Below are 24,711 nucleotides of genomic sequence, written 5' to 3' on the forward strand. Positions count from 1 at the left end.
TGTACTCATGATCCTTCACCTGTAGCACAGTAGCTTCATTCTTGGTCAATAAATATGGACTTAAGAATGGAGACTTTTAGAGCACCATGCTTTGCTTTGTTTAAAACACACTCTGTTTGTAGAACTGGGAGATAACTGAAGCTTTTATATGCCAGTTCCAGTTAACAATGGACACTGCTTGGAATTATAATTGACATGATCAGGGTTTATAACACTGCAATTTGTTCAATTAAAGCTCCAATCATGTAAATAGATGTATAGATTTCTTAATGTGCATTTATACATACACATAAATATGTATATACACATGTACATGGCATTGTAGAAACCATGTTAATTTCTCTGAAAATGTGTATAAACATTATAGTAACATCATTTTGGTGAATTGAACTCTTTTGATATGCTAGTTAGATTTCTCCCATAGCAAAATGACACTGTAGTCTTATTTACTTAATCTGCCCTTTGACTGAACCTTTTTTCTGAGACAGTACATGAGATCCTTGATTTTGTAACGCCTTTGTTTCACAGCATTTATTTCATCATTTTTCAACTTGAATGTTATACAGAAATAAGATGATGTTTACCACATGCGTGAATGTCACAAAGGTCGGATTTGACATGTTCATTTAAGGTAAGGCACCAGGGGGCTTCCTTCAGGTTTCCAGGGTTTCGGCAGTAGGAATGTCCCCCATTCAGCTCTGGATACCTGAGAGCTGTATAGCTGTGAGTGTGGGGGTACTGGGAATTCCAGGGCTGACACTGCAGGCCGGACCTAGTTATGCTGACAGTTCCACGGTAATCCACTCCAGTGCTGTTGTAGCATTTGTGATCTAAAAAACATATGAATAAAATAGTTTGAACCTTTTTGACTTTGTAATTCACTGGTGCTTTCCTTTATCCAGAACTCAAACCTCCAGAGTACTATCTGACAATTATTTAGGTTTCTGTTATCAAACATTTTTGGACTCCATATCCAGTGAAGACGTTTAAGTTTATGCTATAGTTTTAAACATTGTGCACTTTTAAACATGTGACATCTGAAAGGATTTAAGAAGTAATCCCCCATTGTATCCACATCATTTACACTGTGTAGGAAATATAATATAGATTGACTTAGATAAAAAAGCACAGTTATCATATTCAGGTTCTTCTAAACACTGAAAATGTTTGCAGGCAGGTTAAAGTTCTTGTTGAGTGAACAGTCAATAGCTTATCATGTTGAGGTATACTGTAGGACTGCAGACTGACCCTCCCCACCCGCGTCCATCCTTGTAAGGTAAATACATTGTGTAACACTGAATTGGGTAATAGGATGAACAAAGGGCCAGATGTACGAAACGTTTTGCGACTCGCAAACGGCAAAATTTGCCGTTTGCGAGTCGCAAAACGTTTATCCCAATGCAGAAATGCATTTTGCGAGTCGTTACCGACTCGCAAAATGCATTTCAGACTCGCAAATAGGAAGGGGTGTTCCCTTCGTATTTGCGAGTCGCATTGGGATGCAATACCATTTGCGACCGCATATGCGGTCGCAAATGGCATCGCAGTTACCATCCACTTCAAGTGGATGGTAACCCAATCGCAAATTGGAAGGGGTCCCCATGGGACCCCTTCCAGTTTGTGATTGCACCCCAAAATATTTTTTCAGGGCAGGGAGTGGTCCAAAGGACCACTCCCTGCCCTGAAAAAAACCGAAACTAAAGGTTTCGGTTTTTTTTTAAGTGCAGCTCGTTTTCCTGTGAGGAAAACGGGCTACACTTAAAAAAAAAAAAATGCTTTATTGAAAAGGCAGGTCGCTAACATGGAGGCCTGCTGACGTCAGCAGGCCTCCATGTTAGCGAGTGCCTATACTCGCAATGGGGCCGCAATTTGCGACCCACCTCATGAATATTCATGAGGTGGGTCATTGCGACCCCATTGCGAGTTGCAGACGGTGTCTGAGACACCGTACTGCATAGCAATTTGCGACTTGCAAATTGCGAGTCGCAGGGAACTCGCAATTTGCAAGTCGCAAATTGCTCTCTTCCTACATCTGGCCCAAAATGTTTACAGTGGTTTTCGATTTTGGTGATTTACTGCTACAAAAGAAGTCAGTTATTATTGATGAGGTGCTAATAGAATAGATATGAGAAACTCTTTCTGCCTTCCTAAAAATCCCCACGTTTTTCGCTTTTTTGACCCTTGAATTTAAACCTCAGTTGCGAGTTGAGTCCTATCAAACTGGCTCAGCCACTCTACTATGGATGTCAGTTCACCAAAATGCCAGGGGTAGCAGACATATCATCCATCCTGTTCCTTAGAATGACATCACTTGAAGGGTCTAAGGGCCACATGTACGAACGATTTTGCACATCGCAAACAGCAAATCTGGCTGTTTGCGATGTACAAAATGCTCTTCCAGATGCACAAACCCAGTTTTGAGATTCTGTAAACTTTTTACTGAATCGCAAAACGGGATTGCGACTCACAGTTAGGAAGGGGTGTTCCCTTCCTAATAGCGACCTGCAGTCCCATGTATGATTGTTTTGTGACTGCAAATGCGGTCGCAAAACAAACGCAGTTAGCACCAGTGTCACACTGGTGCTATCCCATTCTCAAACTGGAAGGGGTCCCTATGGGACCCCTTCCCCTTTGTGAATTTCACTGAAAACATTTTTTCAGAGCAGGCAGTGCTCCACTGCCTGCTCTGAAAAAATGAAACAAAAAGTTTCATTTTTTGATTTGTAATGCATCTCGTTTTCCTTTAAGGAACACGGGCTGCCTTACAAAAAAAATTGCTTTATTTAAAAGCAGTCACAGACATGGTGGTCTGCTGTCTCCAGCAGGCCACCATCCCTGTGAGGGCCGCCATTCCCAAGGGGGTCGCAAATTGCGACATACCTCATAAATAATCATGAGGTGGGCATTTGCGACCCCCTTGCAAGTCGCAAATAGTGTCAATGACACTATACTACATACGGTTTTGCGACTTGCAAATTGCGAGTCGCAAAAAAACCTTTGATTCACATAGCCCATAGTACTTTTCACCCAGATTACATCACAGATAATCATGTAATATGGTGCAGGACAAGGTAACACATGCATGTAATTATTTTTTTGAGGAAACACTTCTACAGGTGTCATTAGTGGAAGCAATGCTAAGTCATGATTCACATGTTTTATTTTGTGTATCGCTTTTTTTAAATAACATCCAATCTTCTGGGCAATACACTGTGTTTTGATTTCTGTACATAACCTTTCAGGCAATGCAGAGGATATTGTCTGCTGAATTGTTTGTGCATAATATAAAACTCTACTTCACAAGAGTTTTTGCACATACCTCCACACACTTTTTCTGAGGCTTGCCTGATCACTCTGGTTAAGCTACCAAATGTGAGCAACATGCCCCATCAATGAAAGCTGCTTATCTTTGTTGAATGGGCTGAGGGTCACTGCCTAGCATGTCATTTTCTGACACCGGGCGTTTATTTATTTCCTGAAGCTGGCAAGTACAGGCACCAAATCATTCAGTGGTGACTTTAGGTTCTTTAAGTGAATTGCATTGATACGATTTATTTGTTGGTAAGTCAGGGTGTCTCTCATACACGTCCAGGAGTTTCCAAAAGGACTATGTGTTAACTGTGGGCAGAGTGACTTTCTGTATGGCCTTCTCTAAATTTTCACAGAACATATAATTGTACACCCTGGTGCTAAAAGATTCATTTTAGGCCCTTTTCATAAAAACAATGTAAAAGTAAAGGGTGGCAATTTACATCTCGGCCTCAACGTACTTTTATGTTTTTTTCAATTCACAAACCATGATACAACAATGCCAGGAAAGCTGAGCCAGGTGCAGGTTTCCATGGATATTACACTGAATGTTATGTGACATCTCCTTCCGGATCCTATTCCTGCTGTGAGTAAATTTACAGAGAGTAGATTTCAGCAGTGGTAAAATGGAACTCACTGTGCCGATGCACAGTTTGTTATCTTTTTGTCTCTAAAAAAACATTTTACTCTGGGAACAAAGCCCTTCCTTTACACCCCTATCAAATGTACACATGATCCAGTGTCTTTCCCATACAGGAGTAACTAGCATTTAGCTGGAGCAACTCTCCAATCATTTCAGGGTGGGGTGGTGGTGGGGGGGGGTATGGATTTGAATTTCTTGATATCCAAAAATATATGCTTGGCTGTGTTCACAAACTTACAAGGCAAATAAGGCCATGTGGTGTCCATTTTACACTTCTGTTGTGGGATTTAGTACTGGAGATTTCTCTATATTCGCGATGGAAGAAGTAATTCAATTTACAGCTACAAGCAACCTTGTTGTAAATTCCTGCCAGGCGTAAATGAGGTATTTTCAGGTGTAAATTCATATTTGTGCTCTAAAATGCCTTTAGAATACGCAATATGTCTTCTAAAATATCACTTCCATTTCTATGGCTGTTACTTCCTGCTCTTGGATATTAAAATGCTCTATGTTTTAACATTTCGGATTACCACATTGAATTAATAGGTTGTACACTTTAAGAACAACATGGACCATATCCACTGATTTGATAACCAAAATCTGTGGACAATTAGAAACCCCTTGTGTAACATGCATGACTTTTAATATGCTTGGTAAAGTGCCAGTCAAATGTTAACAAGTTGTTATATATGAATTCAGTTACAATTTTGCTAACATTCTATAATTCCTAATTCTTCTTCACAACGCTGCTCGACAATTTAAATTATCCTAGGTGTCACTTACTTTTATTGATAGGCTCTGCGATGGGAATTCCAATCCGAATACAATTGGAGGCCTCGGGACTATCTGGCTGAGGAAGGTCTTCGCAGTTTGGCAGCTTTAACCTCATCAGAATCATCGGATTCGACCTTGCAAAGATGTACTCGGCCTGGCAGAGGACATTCTCTAGGATCTCGCACTCGTCGCGGCACAGATCTCGAGGCTTCGGGGCTGCTGAGGTTTCATCACAGTAAGGGAAGGCATAGTGGCATAAGGATGGAATGGCAAACTGGGAACATTTGTCTGATAAATGATTGGATGTGCCAATCATAGTGAAGGCAGCTGCAACACAAACAAGACTGTTTTAGTTAATAAGTCAGAAATAGGTGTCCCTATCCCTTAGGTCCAGTATCACTTATATACATTTCATGTAGATTTGAACTAGTTATTACTGAATATGCCAGGTTTGCTGGACTAAAGCTAAAACAACACAAATTAAGTCTTGCGGATCACCAACCAAAGTCACATTGATTTGTTGTCAAATTACCAAAAACGCATGACTACATAACCAAAGAGCAAGGGATTCGGGGACAGTAAATACACAAATGTCCCAGTCCACAGCAGGTGGGGAATTTGGATGGCCCTGCACTCCTCCATGAACTACACGCATGCCATACACATATATTGACACCGGTCACCTAGTATGGAGGTGAACTTGAGCCTCAAGTGACCTCTGATCCATGTACAGCATGCATACTCCTGCAAGCTTCCTTTGGACCTTTTGACTATTGTTTGCACAGAGGGACTCGATGTCCTTTTTGGCATTTCTCCCCAAGAGGAGTCTACACGATGTCTTTGTAGTGCAAATTATGGGCCAAGTGATAGTAATTAAGACTCGCACTATAACTCATCACCTGATGATCTTGTCCAAACCATGACAGCTTGATTATCAGCTGCAGTGTTCCACCAGGTAATGCAATTCATTTTACCCTTTCTACTTTATGAGGCAGCTCTATAAAGGTGAGGATTCTCACTATGGAACGGGAGTTGGCACCTGAAGTGGCATTATCTCAGTAGTGGCAGTGAGGGCTCTATTGGCTTCTTTGACATTCCATTTGTCCTGTGGTTCAAACCAGCATGAAGGTCTCTGGTTCCACAATCAGATCGAAGATCACTGTCACGATTGGCCAATCAAATTATTCACGTTTTGGGTCTAAACAAGAGTTTGAACCCGAAACAAGATTACAGTCAGACCGCAATTTCGGGGTTTTGCATCTGTGATTTACAGTTTCCACCAAAGTTTTTATATTTCTATATTAAAACATACATCGCAATTTTTATCTTATTGAATGCTATTGTTAGTTAGTATTTGAGTGTGCCTTATCAAATTTTCCAGAATCTGTCTCACCATTAAAATAGAAGAGAGGTAAATTCTTAAATAAATACATAAATTAAACAAAGGTAACATGCAACAATAAATACTTACAGCACACTGTCAAGCTAGGCTTTCCCAATGAAAACATACATATCACTTCGGTCCAATATGTAAGCATTTAAGGAAATATATTATCATTAAGCTTTGATGTATTGTTAGTTCAAGAAACACTGAGACATTACAAGAGTGTAGATCGTTATGTGACAAAACACCAGAACACGAGCAAGTGCCTACCTGTAATCTGATTTTCAATTTCTCCTTGCATATGTAAGGATTCCATATATATAGTGCGGTTACCAATAAATCGAGCACAGGCAATGCCTCTGTACGGTTGACAAAATCCGTCTTCTTCATATTCATCACTGAAATCAATAAAAACAAAAGAAATGAACTATGGGTGCCATGCAATGAAAAGCCGCTAGATGGAGATAGAGTGTCAATTTGGTTCATGATGATTTTACAGTGATTTATTAGGTAAAATAAATGCCCTAATATTCTGAGCAAATCAAAGAAAAAAAAAACACAAAATACTCCTTACGTGTTTTTTTTAAGTATAGCGTTTTTAAGTTTTCTAATAGTGCTACTTTACATCACGGGTCAAACAATTGAAGTTCTGAGTGTGAAGAACATTATAAAGACTTGGTCAACCTAGAGGCAAGCTCCCGTTGACCTACAATAGTCCATAGATTTCAACTTTCACCTATGCTCTAGATCAAATTACCAATTCAATTTACACAGAAGAAATGTAGCTATAATGTGCTGAACGGCAATGTGGGAAGCATTGTTCAGTTACATTTTCTGGTATAGGCCCTGATCTTTCCTCGAAGCAAAATGATTACTTACCTGTAATGTCTTCCTCGTCCCACCCTCTCATCATGAGGTGTCCCCACACCTTTGAGAACAACGTTTTAGGATGATTACCTAAAAAAAAACCAAAACGACCCCCTGTAAATGTGCCTTTTATATGATCACCTCCTGAGTCGACTACCAAAGCAGAATTAAACACAGTAAAAGGTGGGGCACAGATAGTAAGGCAGGGGCGTAACACTGGATAATGCACCCCCAGCGGGGGAGGAGAGAGGCAAACCTTCAGGGCCACCGTAAGGCTTCAGGAAGCCTCCTTTCAGCCCACAGCCAAAGAATATCTGTGAGATATGTGAGACCCAAGGGCCCCTCTTCACACAGAGGTGCAGGGATCATTTTGCCTTATGCCACTGTACTAAGAGCTTGAAGGAGGAAGAAGAAATGGAGTAATGCGACTACCAGTAAGGAATTGAAGCATTGCCCTCCCATCACGTCTCCCAACCCTTACATCATGAGGATTCCTCTAAGCAGATACTCACCAAGGAATCCAACTAGAAATAACACAAAACTTAGCCAAAGGGCAGGAGGAACTAAGTTAGAAGTGCAATTGCCCCCCCCCACCACCTACCCCCAGTGCCAGTTCCAGAATAAGATGACAAGCACTGGAAAATAAAAGTAATAGGGAGCCTAACAAAGCACCCAGAGAAGTAGGACCTGAAAATGCAGATGCCAGCAAGAACTAACTCCCACAAGCCAACAAAAAATCCAAGTAACTCTATGACAGCCACTGGCCAACAAACGTGTGGGGAAAGATCCAGAGGGGTCCATAAAGTAGTTCTAACAAGACAAAGAGCCAAGCACATATTTACCCCTCAGTAGAGCAGACAGACGCATATGCACAAGGCAGAAACCACCAGCAATACACAATGCAAGAAGTGGTGTCAGTGACAGGAATGTGTAATTGACAGACTAGGAGTCAGATGTTGCTATGAGACCATTGCCCCAGAAATCAAATCCAATCCCAAGTACCCTATTGAGCATAGTTGGATTCCAACAGGCATGAGGCCATACCACTTCCAAAACAAGGGAATTGCAAGAGAACATCAGCTTAAGTCACACACCAAAGGTCAAATGAGTGAGAAATACAGAAGCAAGGACAGCAGCCACCATCAAGCAAAAGAATAGCAGGTGATCACAAAAGAGGGAAAGCTCCTGGATTAAAATAGTGCACATGGGAGGGCTAATTAGTAACACTCTTTGAAGTTTTTTATTTTTTTATTTTTTACATACAACCCTTACTTGGATGAATTATATCCAGAAATAAAAGAGCCTTGTATATTAAATTCAGACTAGGCACACAGGCCCGAATTTAAGAAAAGTTGCAAGATTTTTGCGGTCACCCTAACGGGGGGAACACCCCCTTGCATGCCTTATGTCTGGTGCAAGCATAATGTTGGCGCAAGGGGTTATAAAGTGGCACAATGCATGCGTTGCAACATTTTCTAAATATGGTGCAGTGAATTTGGACTCATTGGGCCATATTATTGTCATAATAAATGATGCTAATGTGGTGCAAAGAGGCCCTAGGGGCTTTTAAATCTTAGTGAATGCCTTTAAGATCGTATTATAGCACTTGGACCAATGAAGCTAGGAGCTCTGATGACTTTGTTGAAGTTGGGGTGGGGGTGATGAATCTATCATGCACTTTATGTTTATTCATGCTGCAGGCTAGGAGATATTATCTCCTCCCCTTTTTATTAGTCACAACATCAGATATTGCAAGGATGCTTTGACTCTTTGCATGCGCACTGACACTGGTCTAAATTATAACCAGGTACCTTCATATAATTAAGCAGCTTGAAAGGTACCAGAGCGCTTTAACCAATGAATTGAATTAAGAAGGGCTTAGGCCTACACATCATCTTTTTGTTCACTTGCGCTTTAGCACTTTGTGTCCCCTGTACAAACAACTGGCAGCTAGTTTTGTACTTTCAGTACTGTTTGTTAAATTCTGATTATTAGGCAAGGTACCTTTGTAGCATTTTGTCTGCACGGCTATGGGCACACAGAAGCACTTGTACCTTGTCTTCTAGTTTACATTTGGAATTGCTACTCAATCCAGGGAAGGCTTAGGGTGGCTTAGTAACTTTATGGAAGCAAAACATGTATGTGGAAATGAATTAATCTATATATGTTGTTATATGCGTTGTCATAACTTAAGTTCGTGTTGTGTACTGTATAACTTACATCTGTAAGATGAAGCAATAAACGTGATTTGACTTGACTTTGACAGCTAAAACAATGAATCTTTATTGGTGAAGTGACAGTAGCAACTAAAAACGAGAGATAAAAACCAGCCAGTAGCCACGCAATCTAGTACAAGAAATGTTTGTGGACCAGATTACATTGGTGCTAATGTTAATTTTTCAAATCATAACTTACCCTCACAAAACAACTTTAAATGTGGAATGCATTATGTGTAAAATCAACAGTAACCCTCGTGACAAATATACACACATAGACAATTTCACGAGTGTGCCCACGAATCAATGGAATTTTTAAATTTGCTAGGACTTGCTAGAACTAGTATTTGAAAATGACATCATGTTTATACGCTCATTTTCTAATATACCAGAAGACCAACCACTCTAGTGCCACAGTCTTGGAAGGGGCATGTTTGAAACACGTTTTAAGGAGGGTAATCCTGCTAATCTCTCCAATTAGCATCTTCTTTCTATACTTAGTCTAGCAGGAAAACTGGTTTATAATATTTAGACGGAGGTAATACAAACTTGAATAAAAAATAAGAGCACCCTTCCTATTTCACATATGGGCATGGAAAGGCATACCAGCAAGACATAATGTATTTGGGCGAGTGCTCATTTGGGGTGTATGCTTGCAACAACTTGGTGTTGTGAATTTGTCAAACAGTCATGCAACCCCATGGATCATGTGTTACTGTCCAAACCTGTTTAAACCCTGGAATTACCCTGGCGGTTTCATATCAGGATATTGAGGTCAGAAATATTGGCCTGCAAAAACATTGCCTGCATATAATGGACTCCTGCTATATTGTCAAGATAAGTTTGTAAACAAGTGCAAATGTACTATTCTTTACTCTGTACCTGCTCACCTTGAACAAATATGGGAAGCTATACATGCAATCAATACGTTTATGCCTGTCCATGACTCAGGTCAATGATGACATCGCTTCACTTACAGAGAAAAAATCCAGACTATAATGTCGGCCTCCTGGTACACCCAGGTGCTCAATGATAAAAAAAGCTCCTCAGATTCACTGAAAGCTGAGGGTCGCAAAATCACACTAAAGCCACATTTGAAAGTTCGGTTTCAATGGAAAATACTACAAAAAACGTATATTTGAAACTTAACCCATTGTCATTAAATCTCAAATTGGCATGAATGAATATCTTTCTAAACAGATTTTTGAAATAATCAGATCAGCCATAAATACTTGACTAAGCTCAATGTGGATGGACCAAATAATAAATGTGAGTAATTTGCCCATTTTGTTTACTCTAAAACCAAACCGAATAAAGTGTCCCTCTCATCGCATCCCAACTACCTGCATACAACGCTATGTTGCATATATCCCAATAACTAGTTCATTTTAAAGAGATCTCCAAGGAAGAACTAGTTTTCCTCATCTCTAACTTAAACCCTTCCTGTCATATTTCTTCTCTACCTGCTGACCTAGCTAATCAGATGCAGGAACATCTTGTGCCACAGTGGTCTAAACCTATCAACCTCTTACTAACTCAGATGTCTTTCTGGATCGTCTGAAATTTGGACAAGTGTTTAATCTCCTAAAACAATCCCACAGCAGACCCAGATGATTTTAACAACTTCCACCCAAGTTGTACAAAAATACAAGTCAAACAGTTTGCATTCCTGTCAGTTTTCAGATCTAGTAGTACAGCCATCCTGCAAATTATTGACGTTTTACACATTTTGGATAACAGCAATTCCTGCTTCCCAAACCTGCCTGTCCACTAGCCACTTTCAGTACAGTTAACCATGAACATATGGTTATTGAAGGCGAGGTACCGTACTGGTTTAAATCTTTCTAGTAAACCACTCTCAGCCGCTCAAACTGGGCAGTGCCTACTCCAATCTAGTTCCTTTTCCAACTGCAGATCCAGAGTGTTTTGTCCTAGCCACCACACGTTTCAGACTCTATCCAGAACTGTTGGGTGACATCAACAAAGAGTCTAGCATATCTTATCACCAATATAAAGGTGACACCCAGCTCTATCTGAAGGTTTCTTCATCTACTGAGATATCTCTGCTGCCCTCTACTCTCTACATCATACACTCCTGGCTGACTGCTCACTACCTAAAACTGACCCCTATCAACACAGAGTCCCTGCTCATTTCACCCCAACCCTGGTCCTTACCCATCCAAAACTGGTTTGACTCCAATGATGTCTTAAACTGGACACTGGTCACTTGGGATTCAGATATAACAAGTAACTTCATCTTCACGAACACATTCACTCCATGGTAGGGTATACAAATCACGAGCTCAGACTCTTTAGAGGCATTAAAACCTTTCCACCTGAACAGGACCTTCCAAGCCTTGGTAATTTCTGGAATACATTTTAGAAATGCCATGGTTTCAGGCACTCCCTTAACTCACTACACTCTTCTTAAGGCCTCATTGTGTACAACGCTATGCCTTATTCCTGGGATCTACTAGTTTGACCACATCACTCCCATTTCTTGAATTGCTTCCTTGTTGAGGAACTATCCTTGTACAACCTTGTATATTTAGTGCACAAACTCATAGACTTTGATCATTCTGACTATGTAACCAAGAAGTTGAAAATTTCAAGAGGTGACTTCGAATTCTGAAGCTCTGAAGTTTTCTTTCCTCAAGATCCATTCTCTAACAGAAAAAAACGTTGACCCACTTTTCCTCAGAATCTGCACCAAAGGTACAGTATTGTATTCTGCCACACTAACTCCATCCTTCCTAGATTAAAAAAGATACAAAACATTTTTTTCTGATCCGCTAGTACCAGCCTTCCCCTTGCTAGTTGTCTTTATTTTCACCATAGCTTCCATATATATTCAGGTGCAAGTTGTTCTGTTGTGAATTACCTCGCACTTTGTACAGAGCTTTGACTGATTTTATCATTGTATATGATTTTGGTTTATTAAGAATGATGGCTGCTCATTGCTGTCCATGCTACTGGTTTTCTTGGATACCATGTATAGTAACTATCTAAAGTGCTCAAAATATCAAATAAATACAAACTAAATAAATAAATTATGGATTCGATTTTCTTGTAGGTCAATATTAAAAATTTGATATGGTACTGGAATACCCCACATCCATTGCATTGGTTTACATAGTTACTGACACCTGTTTTCAAATGTCTAAATCCCTTACATCCATGGACACAAATGGGATTCCCTCTTACACCAGCATGCATGTGTGTGTCTGTGTGTGTGTCTTTGTGTGTGCGTCCTTCCTTGCTAGGAGGATGTATGGTGTGAGCATTGTACAGTGCAGATGATCTGTCCTCTGTTTCTATTACTCTGTGAGCACACATTTATAGGTCTGCAAAATAAGTAGTATGTATTAACCGGGCACGCCGCTTTATTACCGTCACAATTATTCACAGCAATCAACCACAAAGGGAAAATTAAGCCCATCAGTAATTATCATGTTGACCCTACATTGTTAATGGCAATTAAACATTTTAAATATATTAAAGTACATTTTTAATTTACATTTTAAATGTAAAAAATTTTAATTGCACTTTAAAATTTAAAATGTACATTTTAAAAACAGTGGAATAAACGCGCCTGTAAATGCTGCAGAGGTGCCTGATGGAACCAATCTGCTGGGTCTGCAAATTAGTACCCATCTAGAATTGACCAGATCACGCAGCTGTCTCTTTGAATGCTACCCTCACCTTTTTTCAAAGTGAGTAGAACATACCCTAATACCTAAATCCATTACTGGTGGAACGAGTTAAAGAGAACTAGTACAGGTAAATATTGAAATTATGCTCAATTTTGTTTACAGTGGCTAACCATCCAGGTTTGAAAGATATTTTCTTGGTTTTATTTTTTCAACAATGTTACTTGTATGCTTCTTGGTTATATTAGTCCCCCAAAAGAGCTTCTCAATGGTACTACATGTTTTATGAAGGTCAACCCTTTTAAAACAACTACAAAATGTTTGGAGGTCTACAGAGAGTACAAAAAATAATGGACATCAGATGTAGTCAGCGTTTGAAGATAAATGATGCCTCCTATAACAAAGCATAGTGTGACAGGATATGCTGTCTGTGCAGGGAAAGGTTTGAACATCTAGGCCATAAGCCATTTTCCTCTTAAACGTCGTGTGCTTAGAGATTAGTTCATCTATGCCCTCCTTTACCACACAGTGCTGGTGGCGAATAAATGAAAATGCCTCCCAGATTAATTGATGCATTTCATTCACAACCTTTTGTGTTGATTAAATGAGTCACCTTAAGTAGAAGGAGTAGATGGGGTTCAAGTCTTGATGTTCCAAAGGGCTGCCTCGCACATCACAGATGAGGCTAAAGAAGCCACAGACGTCATTTAGGTGTCGCCAAGGGTCGCAGCTTGCACCCCCAGAGTGCCCCTTGAGACCCCTGGCACTGCCTTTGTGACCCCTGGCTTCAAAGGTGGCAAATTCAATGTCAGGAGCACATGGGCAGCTCATCCTTATGGACCTCTCTTGGTGATTCACTGCCTTGTTTTCAATCAGTTTTTTTACTACGATAATAGTAAATGATATTATAATATTCACTATTATTGTAATACAAATGGAGTAGTTAGCTAGACTATGAGTCTATGATCCTCCATCGTGGCTGAGGTAAGTACACATTTTTTTTAATGTATGTTGTGTACATGCTTGCAGGTGTGCATGTGCTTATGTAAAAAAAAGTGTGTGCATGAGTGAATGCGTGTGATTATGTGTGTAAGCATGTGTGTGTGTTAAAGTAAAGATAAAATGGCGTGTGATGTCACTTCTGCTACCCTGGGGCATTTTGGTGAATTGACGTCCATGAAAGAAGCCCACAGATCTCAGTTACTTATATTCCCATTCAGAGGGATGCAGTCTACAGTTCACGCAAGGTCACCCTATTTTAAATTCGAGCCAAGATTGCTTTGCAAGAGGTGGCTTTCTGTAGGGGCACAGAGAAGCTATGGAACAATGGAATGGAATGTTGCCCAGAGCAAGAAGCTAAGGTTAAACTCCAGTATTTCATCCTTCATTTCTTATGCTGTAGAGACAAGGCGCTTACTGATCAACGTAATGAAATACACTGACACATATTCATTGGATTCACTCTTTGATTCATTTCATGCTTTTATTAATTATACTGAAGGTTTGGAATATGTTTTCAGTATATATTGTTGTAATTAATTGTCATATAAACTATACTTCACTGTGCATACTCACTATTGACATGTAAATGTGTTTAAAGTGTTCTACTTGTTTCCCACCTCAGCGTAGGGAGCCCGAAATGGTAAATATGGTTCTTTTAAATAACCTTGACTTGTAACAGTCTTTTACAGTGAAATATAGCTCCCAGCTGTTTGGGTGGTGTGCCTTTTCTCCAAAGGAAGTCTTGCTTTTTAATGAATAACACGTGTGTGTTTTTTGTATTTTTCACAACAGCAGAAGGCGCACAGCAAGTCTGGCATTGGTGTTGTAAACATCACTATTGACAGGTGATGCTTTTGGGGTTTAAAAAGACCTTAAAAGTGAAGAGTTCCACTTTTTAAAAGCATCTTCTTCATATAATTGCGTTTTGCTTTGGCTAAATATTTATCTTGGACTTTCTCGCATCGCCTTCAGTTCCTGCTGTGGTGTCCCAAGTGGCTTTGCTGTTTCAAAGCTGATATTATGTTACACAGGGCATTATAAAAGCGAGGAGAAAATATCCTCGGAGTATTTTGACTGTATTATAAATTATGGTTAAAAATGAGTTTTAGAAAGACATCTTTTGTGAGACCGTTTACTCTTTGCATATTGCCATCTGGTAAAAACGTCACTGAATGTCACAAATGCATTTTTATTATAAGGAATCTCCATAATGTTATGCATAACGCACATATCAGCTTCTCTGTAAAAATAAAATCGTAAACCCGAGGGAGAAAGTTCTATGGCATTGAAAAAATTAAATGAAATACAGGCGAGGAGAAAACACAAGGTCATTCATGCGATTTACGATCTGATGCGGAATAGAAACGAACATTCAGCCCAGGCCAAATAATTTGTGAATGAAATTCGGCCTTTGACTTGAGCTGGTTATCTGCATCTCTGCGAAGTCAAAAAAACAAGTTTATTTGCGGATGGAAGGTCAAGTTGCAGTTCACCGTGTATGTTACTGATTCTTCCAACGGGTTTACCTAAAGGGCTCACATACGTCATCGAGAGAGGAGTGAAGGTGTTATAAGGTTCTGGCAGTTCTGCAAAGAAATGACACGTGGGCATGCACAGAGTGATGAATGCATTTGCAGATTCGTTTAGCGCCTAAATGAGTGCACACACTGCTCACGTTTGTCCTGCTTTAATTGTATACAAATCGCCACAGAGGGACGAATCGCCACAGAGGAGTGGATTACGAGGTTTCCATCATTTTCATCGGGGCCATTAACAATGTTAGTGGCCACAAAAGCTTGGTCCGTGAGACTGGAATGGGGGTGAACTTCAAATTTAGCAACAATAACGCTGGCTTATCTTGTGAAAATACATTATTCGAAAAGCAGCCAATAAGGGAGGCTTAAGGAGCAGTATTATTGTTAGGAGTACTGAAAACACAATATTTGTCGAACTAAGCAGCATTTTTTAAGACCTTCAAAACAGAGAAAAGAGAGCGAGGTGTGTGTGCTTTAGCCTGTGCGCATGTATAAAACCCAGGTGGAATCTGACAGACACCTCACCATACCCAACTGAAAGCACGTGTACCCAACTATTTACTACAGATTACATTTTTAGGGGGGTTGTAACACCCCAAACACTCCCCCTGAAGCTACGCCCCTGCCCATTGGGAATTACAAGCTCCATTGTGTGTTCATGGACCTGGAGGATTTCTCCTGTGGACTCTGACTGCTGAAGTAAGTCAAAATTTTGGATTTAAATTTTGGTGGGAAATAAGGAATATGCCCTTTAACCACAGGTATCTCTGGCAATTTGTCATTTCTCAGGGGAACCTCAGGTTCCCACCCCTAATTCCTATTAACTCCACTCACTGCACAACCCTGGCCCTTTAAACTGCCATCCTTTGATTGGACCAACAGCGCTGCTGATCACTCTCTGATCTCCTACCCACGCACACCTGACACCGCTTCTTCCCTGCTGTAATAGGAGAGTGCATGTGTTCACCCATCACTCCCTCAGCATTGCCTTTGATAGCTCTACATGTGCCTTCACAATAAGCGTGTGCTGTGTTTTACGACACGCTACTATGTACAGTAAATTCAAGTGCAAGTCAATAGGGAACCGAGAGACGTAAGGTTTGAAGTTGTAGGCTACATTTGTGCTTCTTCCTAGGCTAAAGTGGGACCAATGCATCAGAGGCTGCCTGTAGCCAAACGTTGACTACACGTGCATTGGTGCATTGTCATCAATGGTACACAAAAACAGAAGGAACCATGTTGGAAAGGAGTTCAATAAGCTCTCTAGACCAAATTGTATTCCAGGCACGGAAGGCCTGTCTATCAGAGTTCATTGCCTGTTGAGGATTTTCGCCAGGGATCTACCGAATTGGGATAAGAAAATGGTCTGACCAGACAACATCTTGGGATTCTTCAACCTAAATAGGAAAGTTAAGAAATATCAGGTCGATAGTATGTCTTGCTGAATGGGTGGGGGGTCCTTACTGCTTTAGTTAGGTAAAGGGAAGCTATTTTGTCTACCAGTTCGCAGGCATGGTAAGGTTATCAGTCTGTAGAATGATGTCCCCTAACAGTGAACAATTAGCATAATGGAGGGTCAAGTGACCCAGGGCTTCACCCAGTGAATTAATAAATTCCCAGCGTAGCCCAGGGGGTGGTAGATCATGGCACCAGCTAAAGAAAGCAGATACTCAAACCAAAAATCTAGACCCTCTGCTCCCAATAGTTCAGATATTTGAAAATGAACCCATTGAAATGCATGATTGAAGGCAATCGCTGCCCAGCCACCTCTACTATTAACCCTGTCTGGGTGCATCAATGAGAACCATTCATGAATGGCTGTTTCTATATCCGGAGCGGCAGAGTCATTCATTCATCCATGTTTCAGTCATAAAATGAAAATCAGCTCTTAATCACCCAAAAGACAGTAAATGTATGCGAGGCTCAAATGTTAATAAGCACAGCCAAGAGCTGAGGAGAAGTTGGCTGTGGATGAGAGTGGCAGAATCACCTGTGGAACCCCGCTCCTTACTGATATCAAAAGGCAGAACGTATGGCAGCGTCTGCAGGCAAACTCCCCGGCACAGTAATCAACAGATATGTTATGATTATGTTGACCCTATTTTGCTACAGTAGATTTATTAGTGATCCAAATATATTTTCTGAACCTGTACTAAATATATTGTAATAAATGTTGTGTTTAATATTATGTGTTTCTGGTTCAGGCAGGGAGAGATGGTTCTGCAGCAGCTCTATTTGCTGGGATGGAATCTGGTTGGTTGAAGCTGGTAACTGGCCCAGAATATCCACTGGAGAAAGCATATCAAGCTCATGAAGATATCATCAGTAGCAAGGGGGCCCTAGGGAAGATGGTTTGGATAATGTGAAAAAGTAATGTGGGTTGGAACTCTACTATTTTGTTTAAGAAATTGTTAATGGCAAATTTCATCCAAATCACATTTACCTAAGTAGCAGTTGGGTAAAATCTGCTTGAATGTTTCACGTTTTTCATATCGAGTTCACTGTAAAAAGATGTTATGTACATTTGTTGCATTGCTTTACAGACTGTTTTACCACATATTTCATGTTATGAAACAATTTCTTCTGATCTGTAAATTGCACTTCAGGTTTAATTTGAAATATCTTAGCAACAAATGATGGTACTCAATTTGGTCCCGATCTCCTATGGATGTGTCCCAGACACATCCCACAAGGTCCTATCCCCCTGTCAGTATTAGTCAGCAGTAGATCTTAGAAACTTGCTGTAGAATGTCGAGTGCAGCTATTGTGTCAGCAAACTAACTATCTCTGCTCAATTGACAAATGGCTCTCCTCCAAACACCGGCTTGGCCAGTTATGTCTTCCACAAAGGAGAAGGATCATGTGTTTTTATTTTTTCCATGTTAGCATTGATATAATTACATTACATGATAGGCATTTGGGCTTGTAGTTACAAACACCCAACTCACTTTCCTCAAATCTTTACACACCAGTTTCTGCAGTGCGGTATCTCTACTGAACTAGGCCCAAACACGTTTAGGGCTATTCACAAAGCTAACATTCACTTGTGAATAACTTTAGTAGTTTTCCCTATTCTTTTGTAGGGGATGTATGTCCCTACCTAAATCCTTACCCAACCATCCATAAAGCCCTCCTTACTCCTCCAGAGAGCTCCTCCCATTCAGAAGTAAGTATGCCCCTTTTTGCAGCCACTCGACCCTACCACATTTACAACTAAGTAATAAACATACATGTGTAAGGATCTCCCCATAGAAAAGATAGGAGAGGGGGAGGTGGAGACTTACACTTACAGATCTGTGAAAAGCATTTTGTAATATTCTAGCAGAATCATTGTGTTACTACTAAAAGCACTTCCAAACACATTTTTTAAATAGGTCTTTTTTAACTTTTGTGTTTTGTGAAATATACACCAAACAAGTATTTTATAGCCTTTAAATTATCTCTTTCTCAAGTCAGAGGCCTACCTCAACATTGCTACCCTCCCCACACTTTCATCCCATTCATATAATCTCTCCATTGATTCAACATTATTTAAACAAAGACTTTAGAAAGTTCATTTCCATTTCACACCTGTTTGCCAAAGGTTTGGTTTCTTTTCCCAAGCTATTTCCTTCCACATTACCCCTATGTTTGATCTTCTTCAGGTAAATAACTTTTCCCATTCCCCCCACTTGATCTCTTATTTGACCTTGAAGCTTGGCTATTTTTCAGTGGTGGAAACCTCTACTTTATTGACACCCTCTCCTTACTAATCTATTGTTCCAACCAGTCCTCTTCTTCATACTTCCTGTCATTTCTTTTGCAATTGCTGCGTGGGGGGCATCCGCCCTTTAATAATTACCATTGTCCTTGGTCATGCCTGTCCTCTGGAATTCGTTTGTTCACACTATATTATCTATATTTCTGGCCCCTTCCTCTACATGTTTCCTACATGATTCCTTCAGACTACCAAATAAGGAGTTTCTGTCTTCTGCTATAGCTTTTTCTGACATAAAACATCATAATGTATTGCGCCTGTAGATCTGCAATGCTTTATTTTACTTCCTTGAAGGAATTTATAAGTTTCTTTTCTGAAATTACCTGTATAATCTTGGAATACACATATTCTTGCTGGTTCACTGTTGATTTGCATTATATTTCATGCTCTTAATTCTTCTGCTGAGTAGCTTTACAATTATAGCTCTAAGGTGTGCCTCAGGTTTGGGGAGAACCCTGGAAGAGGGAACTAGGCAGGAATGGTTTAGATCAGGTCAGTGCTGCCCATCACGTACTTTTGCCAGATTTTAAGTATGACAACTTACTATTAAAAGGAGTTCCACATATATTCATTTTATGCAAATTTAAATGTATGTGGATATCCTGAAAATATGACCTGGTTTTATCCCTCCCGCACCTATGATGAACATCCCTATCAAAAAGCTCTTTCAATTAATTTTTCTGGTAATAGCCATTTTGCTCCTAGGATAAACTAAAGATTTTTTCTGGTGGACAAGGGCATTATCTGTAGACTGTATCCAGTGCGCTCAGTACCGAGCTCTGATCACCATTGATAAATATAAATTGGACTTGGATGGATAGAGCGCCAAGGGCCTCTCTTGAAGATGCTAACATTTCATTATTGTTGATCTATAGCTACATGTTAGTGCCTAGAAGGTGTGATAAATTAGCCAATCTCATTCTAGTCCCAAATTCGTTCTTGTACAACCAGGAAAACAGTTCACAATTTAATACTATTTTTTTATATATGCTCAAAGCAGAAATTGAAGGAGGTGCTGCCATTGTAGAGTGATGCACACTACACAGCACTGTTTTTCTCGAACACCCATGATGCTTGAGGGCAGTTAGTGGTAATAGACACCACATGCCATTAAAGAACATTTAAGTATTATTTAAAGTTTTCCTTTCAAAGAAAGAACATAAATCAATTATCCACACAAACATGCCTTAGAACATCTGATGATGAAAACAATAAAGGCTCGTTATACATGAATCCTCGAAAAATAAATATCCAATGTTCTCTTGTTAACAATGCTACACCATTCTCTGTATTTAATTTGAACATACTTAACATGAGAAAGTTTATGCATGGAAAGAACCCATGTAAGCTAGTAGATGAAAATTATTTTCTCATAGTTTCCATTGCTTTGTAAAACAGTAATTTATTCCCAAGTTTGAAAATAGTAACATATTGGCTGTGGTTCATGGCAATGTCATGGTAGCCTGTATTTCACTATGTAAAGGAAGAATATTATCCAGTCTTCAATCTCATATCTGTAATTTCATCTGTTTATTTAAGTATAGAATTAGAATAAGATGCAGATGTGGTTGTGCCTTCAAAATTATATCACTAATTTTTGAAACAACGCAGTCTTGAAAATATATTATGATACGGATGCATGAAAAGGTTGGCGGAGAACAGATGCACGTGGTGTGGGCAGAGCAGAGCTCCCCCGGCCAACACCATTGCAATGTTCACTGCCTGCTTTGCAGATAGTGAACATTGCGAAGGTGCTGATGCACCACGCACACTACATACAGCATTGCCGCTGGCTCTGTTACAAGCTGGAGATAATGGTGTAGGCTGTTTCCCGCTGGGCCAGTGGGCAGAAACTGAGGTTTCCGCCGACCCAACAGGAAACTCATAATGGGCCCAGCGGGGAGGCAGCCACAATGTTGGTAACCTACCCATCGGGATTTCAGCGGATGGGCTTTTCCATCTGACAAAATCATAATCAGTCCCTTAATGTAGCACAACGTCATGTCAAAGATGGTCAAAGGAGTCAAAGTTAGCTTAACATTTTAAAGCTTGATTTCTAAGGTTCTCAAAGTGAAATGTTTTACAAGCAGCACTCACAACAGTTTACACAATGCACAAAATCTACGATTATAAATACATAATTGCGCAACAATGACCTTCATTTTCATTTGTCTGTGTCCTTTAGAATAATGCGGCCCAGCAATTTCTGTGTTTTAGAACTATTGTAGCTGTAGCTGTTAAAAATTAAGGAATCCCCTTACTGTTGGCTTTTGCTTTCTTTTGCTCCCATTAGACCTTCCTTCTTCTCATTCACTCTCCAATACCACCTTCTTCCTGATGCCCCATTGCAATCGGTGGGCATTTTGCAAGTACTCTTAAGTCACAATTGTGAATGTGGCACTATATAACTCAGGGGCCAGACGTTCAAGGTTTAATGCAACGCAGCAAGTCAACTTGCTCAGCTGCTCTGCATGAAAGGGAGAGGGCAGGAATGCATCATATTACTCACTCTATGGCACATTTCAGGTTTCTGCCTGTGCTGGAGCACAATTTTCTGCCTAGAACCAATGCATGTATCCTTGCGCCATGGTGCCTTCATCTTCTTATGCAATCAAAGCAGAATTGAATGGTCCAGACTGATATGAGGGATGGTGTTCCAGATGCATAAATGGAGAATGCCTTTTCCTGTTCACATTCTGTTGCCTCATTTTTCTTCTTTTTTGCACTTCTTCATTTTTTTTTTAATGGTGTCATGTCTGCAGGTGTTCTAAACTACACACACATTACAAATTCTAAATTTATGGTAATAACTTAAAGTTATAATTTGTGCCCCACACAAATCTTATTATAACTCGCACACCTCTGTACAATGTTGTCAGCTTACTAGCTAGACTAAAGTATCTATGTCATCTCTTCTCCATGCACTGCTTCTATCTTTACTTATTACATCACTCAGAGCACGCTAATCACAGCATCCACATATTCCATCTGAAATGACATCACTTATGAGAAGAGTGTGGATGGTAGAGGGATGCGCGAGTTATCGGCAGTTTTCAGTCTTTGTAGACTAGAGCCTAACTGACTACACTGCCCTTTTTGCTCACTTTTCCTTCAACAAAGCTTTGTGAATGATTCTTCCTATTTTCTTGCTTTAGATGAAACTCTTTGATTTAAAATGTGCTTATTTAGTTAGTGGAAATTGCCCACACTATAGTGAGCTTTTGTGGCAAGCAATAATGGATTGATTTCCTTCAACCAAGATCGCGTGCCGAAACAAGAAGTAGGTGTAATCATGGGATATTCTTGTAGCTTAATTGCTGTCATGGGGTTACTTAACGATAGTATGTAGAACTGGTATGTCCATGCAATCGCATTCACCCACTTAATCACAGGTTGCCACATCCTTGTTCTCTTATTTGATCTATCTGATATCCATTTCCGTGACATTCCTTACAGTACTAGCCCAGTCTTTCATGGCTGGTGGCGAGATTGACAGTCATGTTTTGCAAATATCTCTTCTAGTAAGATGGACCAGGTAAAAAAGAGGATTTTTTGTCTGTGTTGATTGCATCCAAGTCAATCATGTATCTAGAAATGTCCAACATCAGGTTGAATGTTAAAGCTATATTTGTTACACCAATAAATCCATGAGAAAGTTTGTGAAGGAATCTCCCTGTCATAAAGCCCTTTTGCTCTTTATGAATCAGGTATCTGAGAACCCTTTTCAATCTTCTTGCTAATATATTAGTTCAGATTTTATAATCATTATAGTAGTCTTAAAGACCTGTATGAATCACAACTTTCTGGATTTTTATTGGGTTTAAGTATCAGGGTGATTATCGCTTCCTTTCAGGAGGGAGAGAGTTCAAGTCCCTTTCTATAGATTTCCTCGAATAGCCTGGTCACAATTAAAGCTCCCAGTTTTTAGTCTTTACTGATTTTTACAGATAAATACAGACAGAAAGCAAAGTGTTTTCTGTTGTATTTATTTTTAAAAGCAGAAAGATACAGAATAGTTTGCGATTCTTGTGAATAACTCTTCATCCTGTCCTTTATGAATTCAAGGCCAACAGCTGAGCAAGATACAAGCATGAGTAGTTTAAAAAAATACAGGATGAGATTTCCTTAAATACAGGTATATGTTACAGTATATTTGTATATAATACTAATAAACTGTGGGTATAATATTTTATTGTATTTGAGGGCTGAATTTACTAAAACGCGACAGCCATCAAAGTATTATTTGAATGACTGTCTGTTAAATAAATTTGAAAATATACCATTGTACGACTCCATTTATTCTCAAAACATAGAATAAATATGGATAAATACAAAGAAGACGGCAAAAAAAAATGGATGAATACAGATGGAAATGCTTAAACAAAAATACCATAAAACCGGGAGCCCTAGTCATAATCAGTATAATTGTATTTCCCAATTCTTTATCAGTTTATTTGGTAATCCATTGGATCCTGCAGACCCCTTTTTTCCCCGTCCTAAACAGCCTTGATCACTTTTCGTTGCTCTGTACTCTTATTTAAAGCAGCGGCATGAGCATCTGAGAGTTTTACAATGGGGCCATCAAACATATCTGAACCTCAGTTACTTTTAAATTTTCTGTGTAAACCTCTCTGGAAACAAATTGTTGAAAAGCCTCTTCGATATCGTTGTGATCATTTACCACCTCCCCACTCCTCTTTTTTTCATTTGCCTTATAAGGTTTCTTGTGAGATCTTTTTTTATCTTCCATGCTAGTAACTTACCACTTTTCTCCCAATATTCTAAATTAGTCAGTTTACTAGCCTGCCACCTCCTCCTTACCCTTTCCTCCATCAACCCTGCAAGTTTGTTTCTTTTCTTCTGCAACTCAATAGAATAAATAAATTGTATTTGTATAGTGCTTACTACCCCTGACGAGGCATTGAATCGCTTTGCAGCGAGTAGCACTGTACATGAGCCAAATTAATGATCAGTCAACTGGTTATTGGGGTTTGTTTTGTATGCTCATTCCATGCATTCAGGCCAGTTTATTTGTGGTAATTGTCAACATAGATGTGATCATTAGAGTAGGGCTAGGTGAGACACAAGTCCTAGCTGGAATTATTAATAGGTATTGTTATGGTTTCCAAGGGCTTTAAGACAGTTAGGCATGAGTTTTTTAGAGTATTTTTTGTGCAGAAGCGGGAGACAGAAGGTAGAAAGAAGAAGAGGGTGGTTTTAAAAACATAAGTGATGAAAGGCCAATTTGTCATGCAGGATTTTAAGGTTTATAATAGGTTGAGAATTTACGCATGCAAATTGTGGATGTAAACCTGTTGAAAGAAACAGTTTCAAAGATACTTCTCGCGGTAAGAAAGGAAACACAGTGTGACAAATAAGAGCCTTTCTTCACTACACCCTATATAATACTATACTATAAAGTACTGGCGTTTATGCGAATTATCTGCACCAAAAACAATATATATTATACAAAACGTTATGTAAACAACCCACCAACTCAAAAATATAACAAGGCAATTAATATAGACATATTGCAGTAACCATTAGTATATTCAGTGCCATGTTTGTTACCCA

At 39.6% G+C, this 24,711-nt stretch overlaps 1 protein-coding gene across 2 annotated transcripts in view; it reads right to left on the reverse strand.

Annotated features, from left to right (window-relative positions):
* The window catches only part of ROR1 (receptor tyrosine kinase like orphan receptor 1), a 546,405-nt gene that overhangs the window by 40,823 nt on the left and 480,871 nt on the right, over nt 1-24,711 (reverse strand). For both annotated transcript variants that reach the window (XM_069232517.1, XM_069232518.1), the window contains 3 exons: nt 6,381-6,508; nt 4,736-5,053; nt 585-830 (listed from right to left, as the gene is read on the reverse strand). In XM_069232517.1, coding sequence (XP_069088618.1) covers nt 585-830; nt 4,736-5,053; nt 6,381-6,508 — 692 coding nt within the window. The remainder of the gene's footprint in view (nt 1-584; nt 831-4,735; nt 5,054-6,380; nt 6,509-24,711) is intronic.

Source organism: Pleurodeles waltl, chromosome 4_2, assembly GCF_031143425.1.
Source record: "Pleurodeles waltl isolate 20211129_DDA chromosome 4_2, aPleWal1.hap1.20221129, whole genome shotgun sequence".
In the NCBI taxonomy this organism is placed as follows: domain Eukaryota; kingdom Metazoa; phylum Chordata; class Amphibia; order Caudata; family Salamandridae; genus Pleurodeles; species Pleurodeles waltl.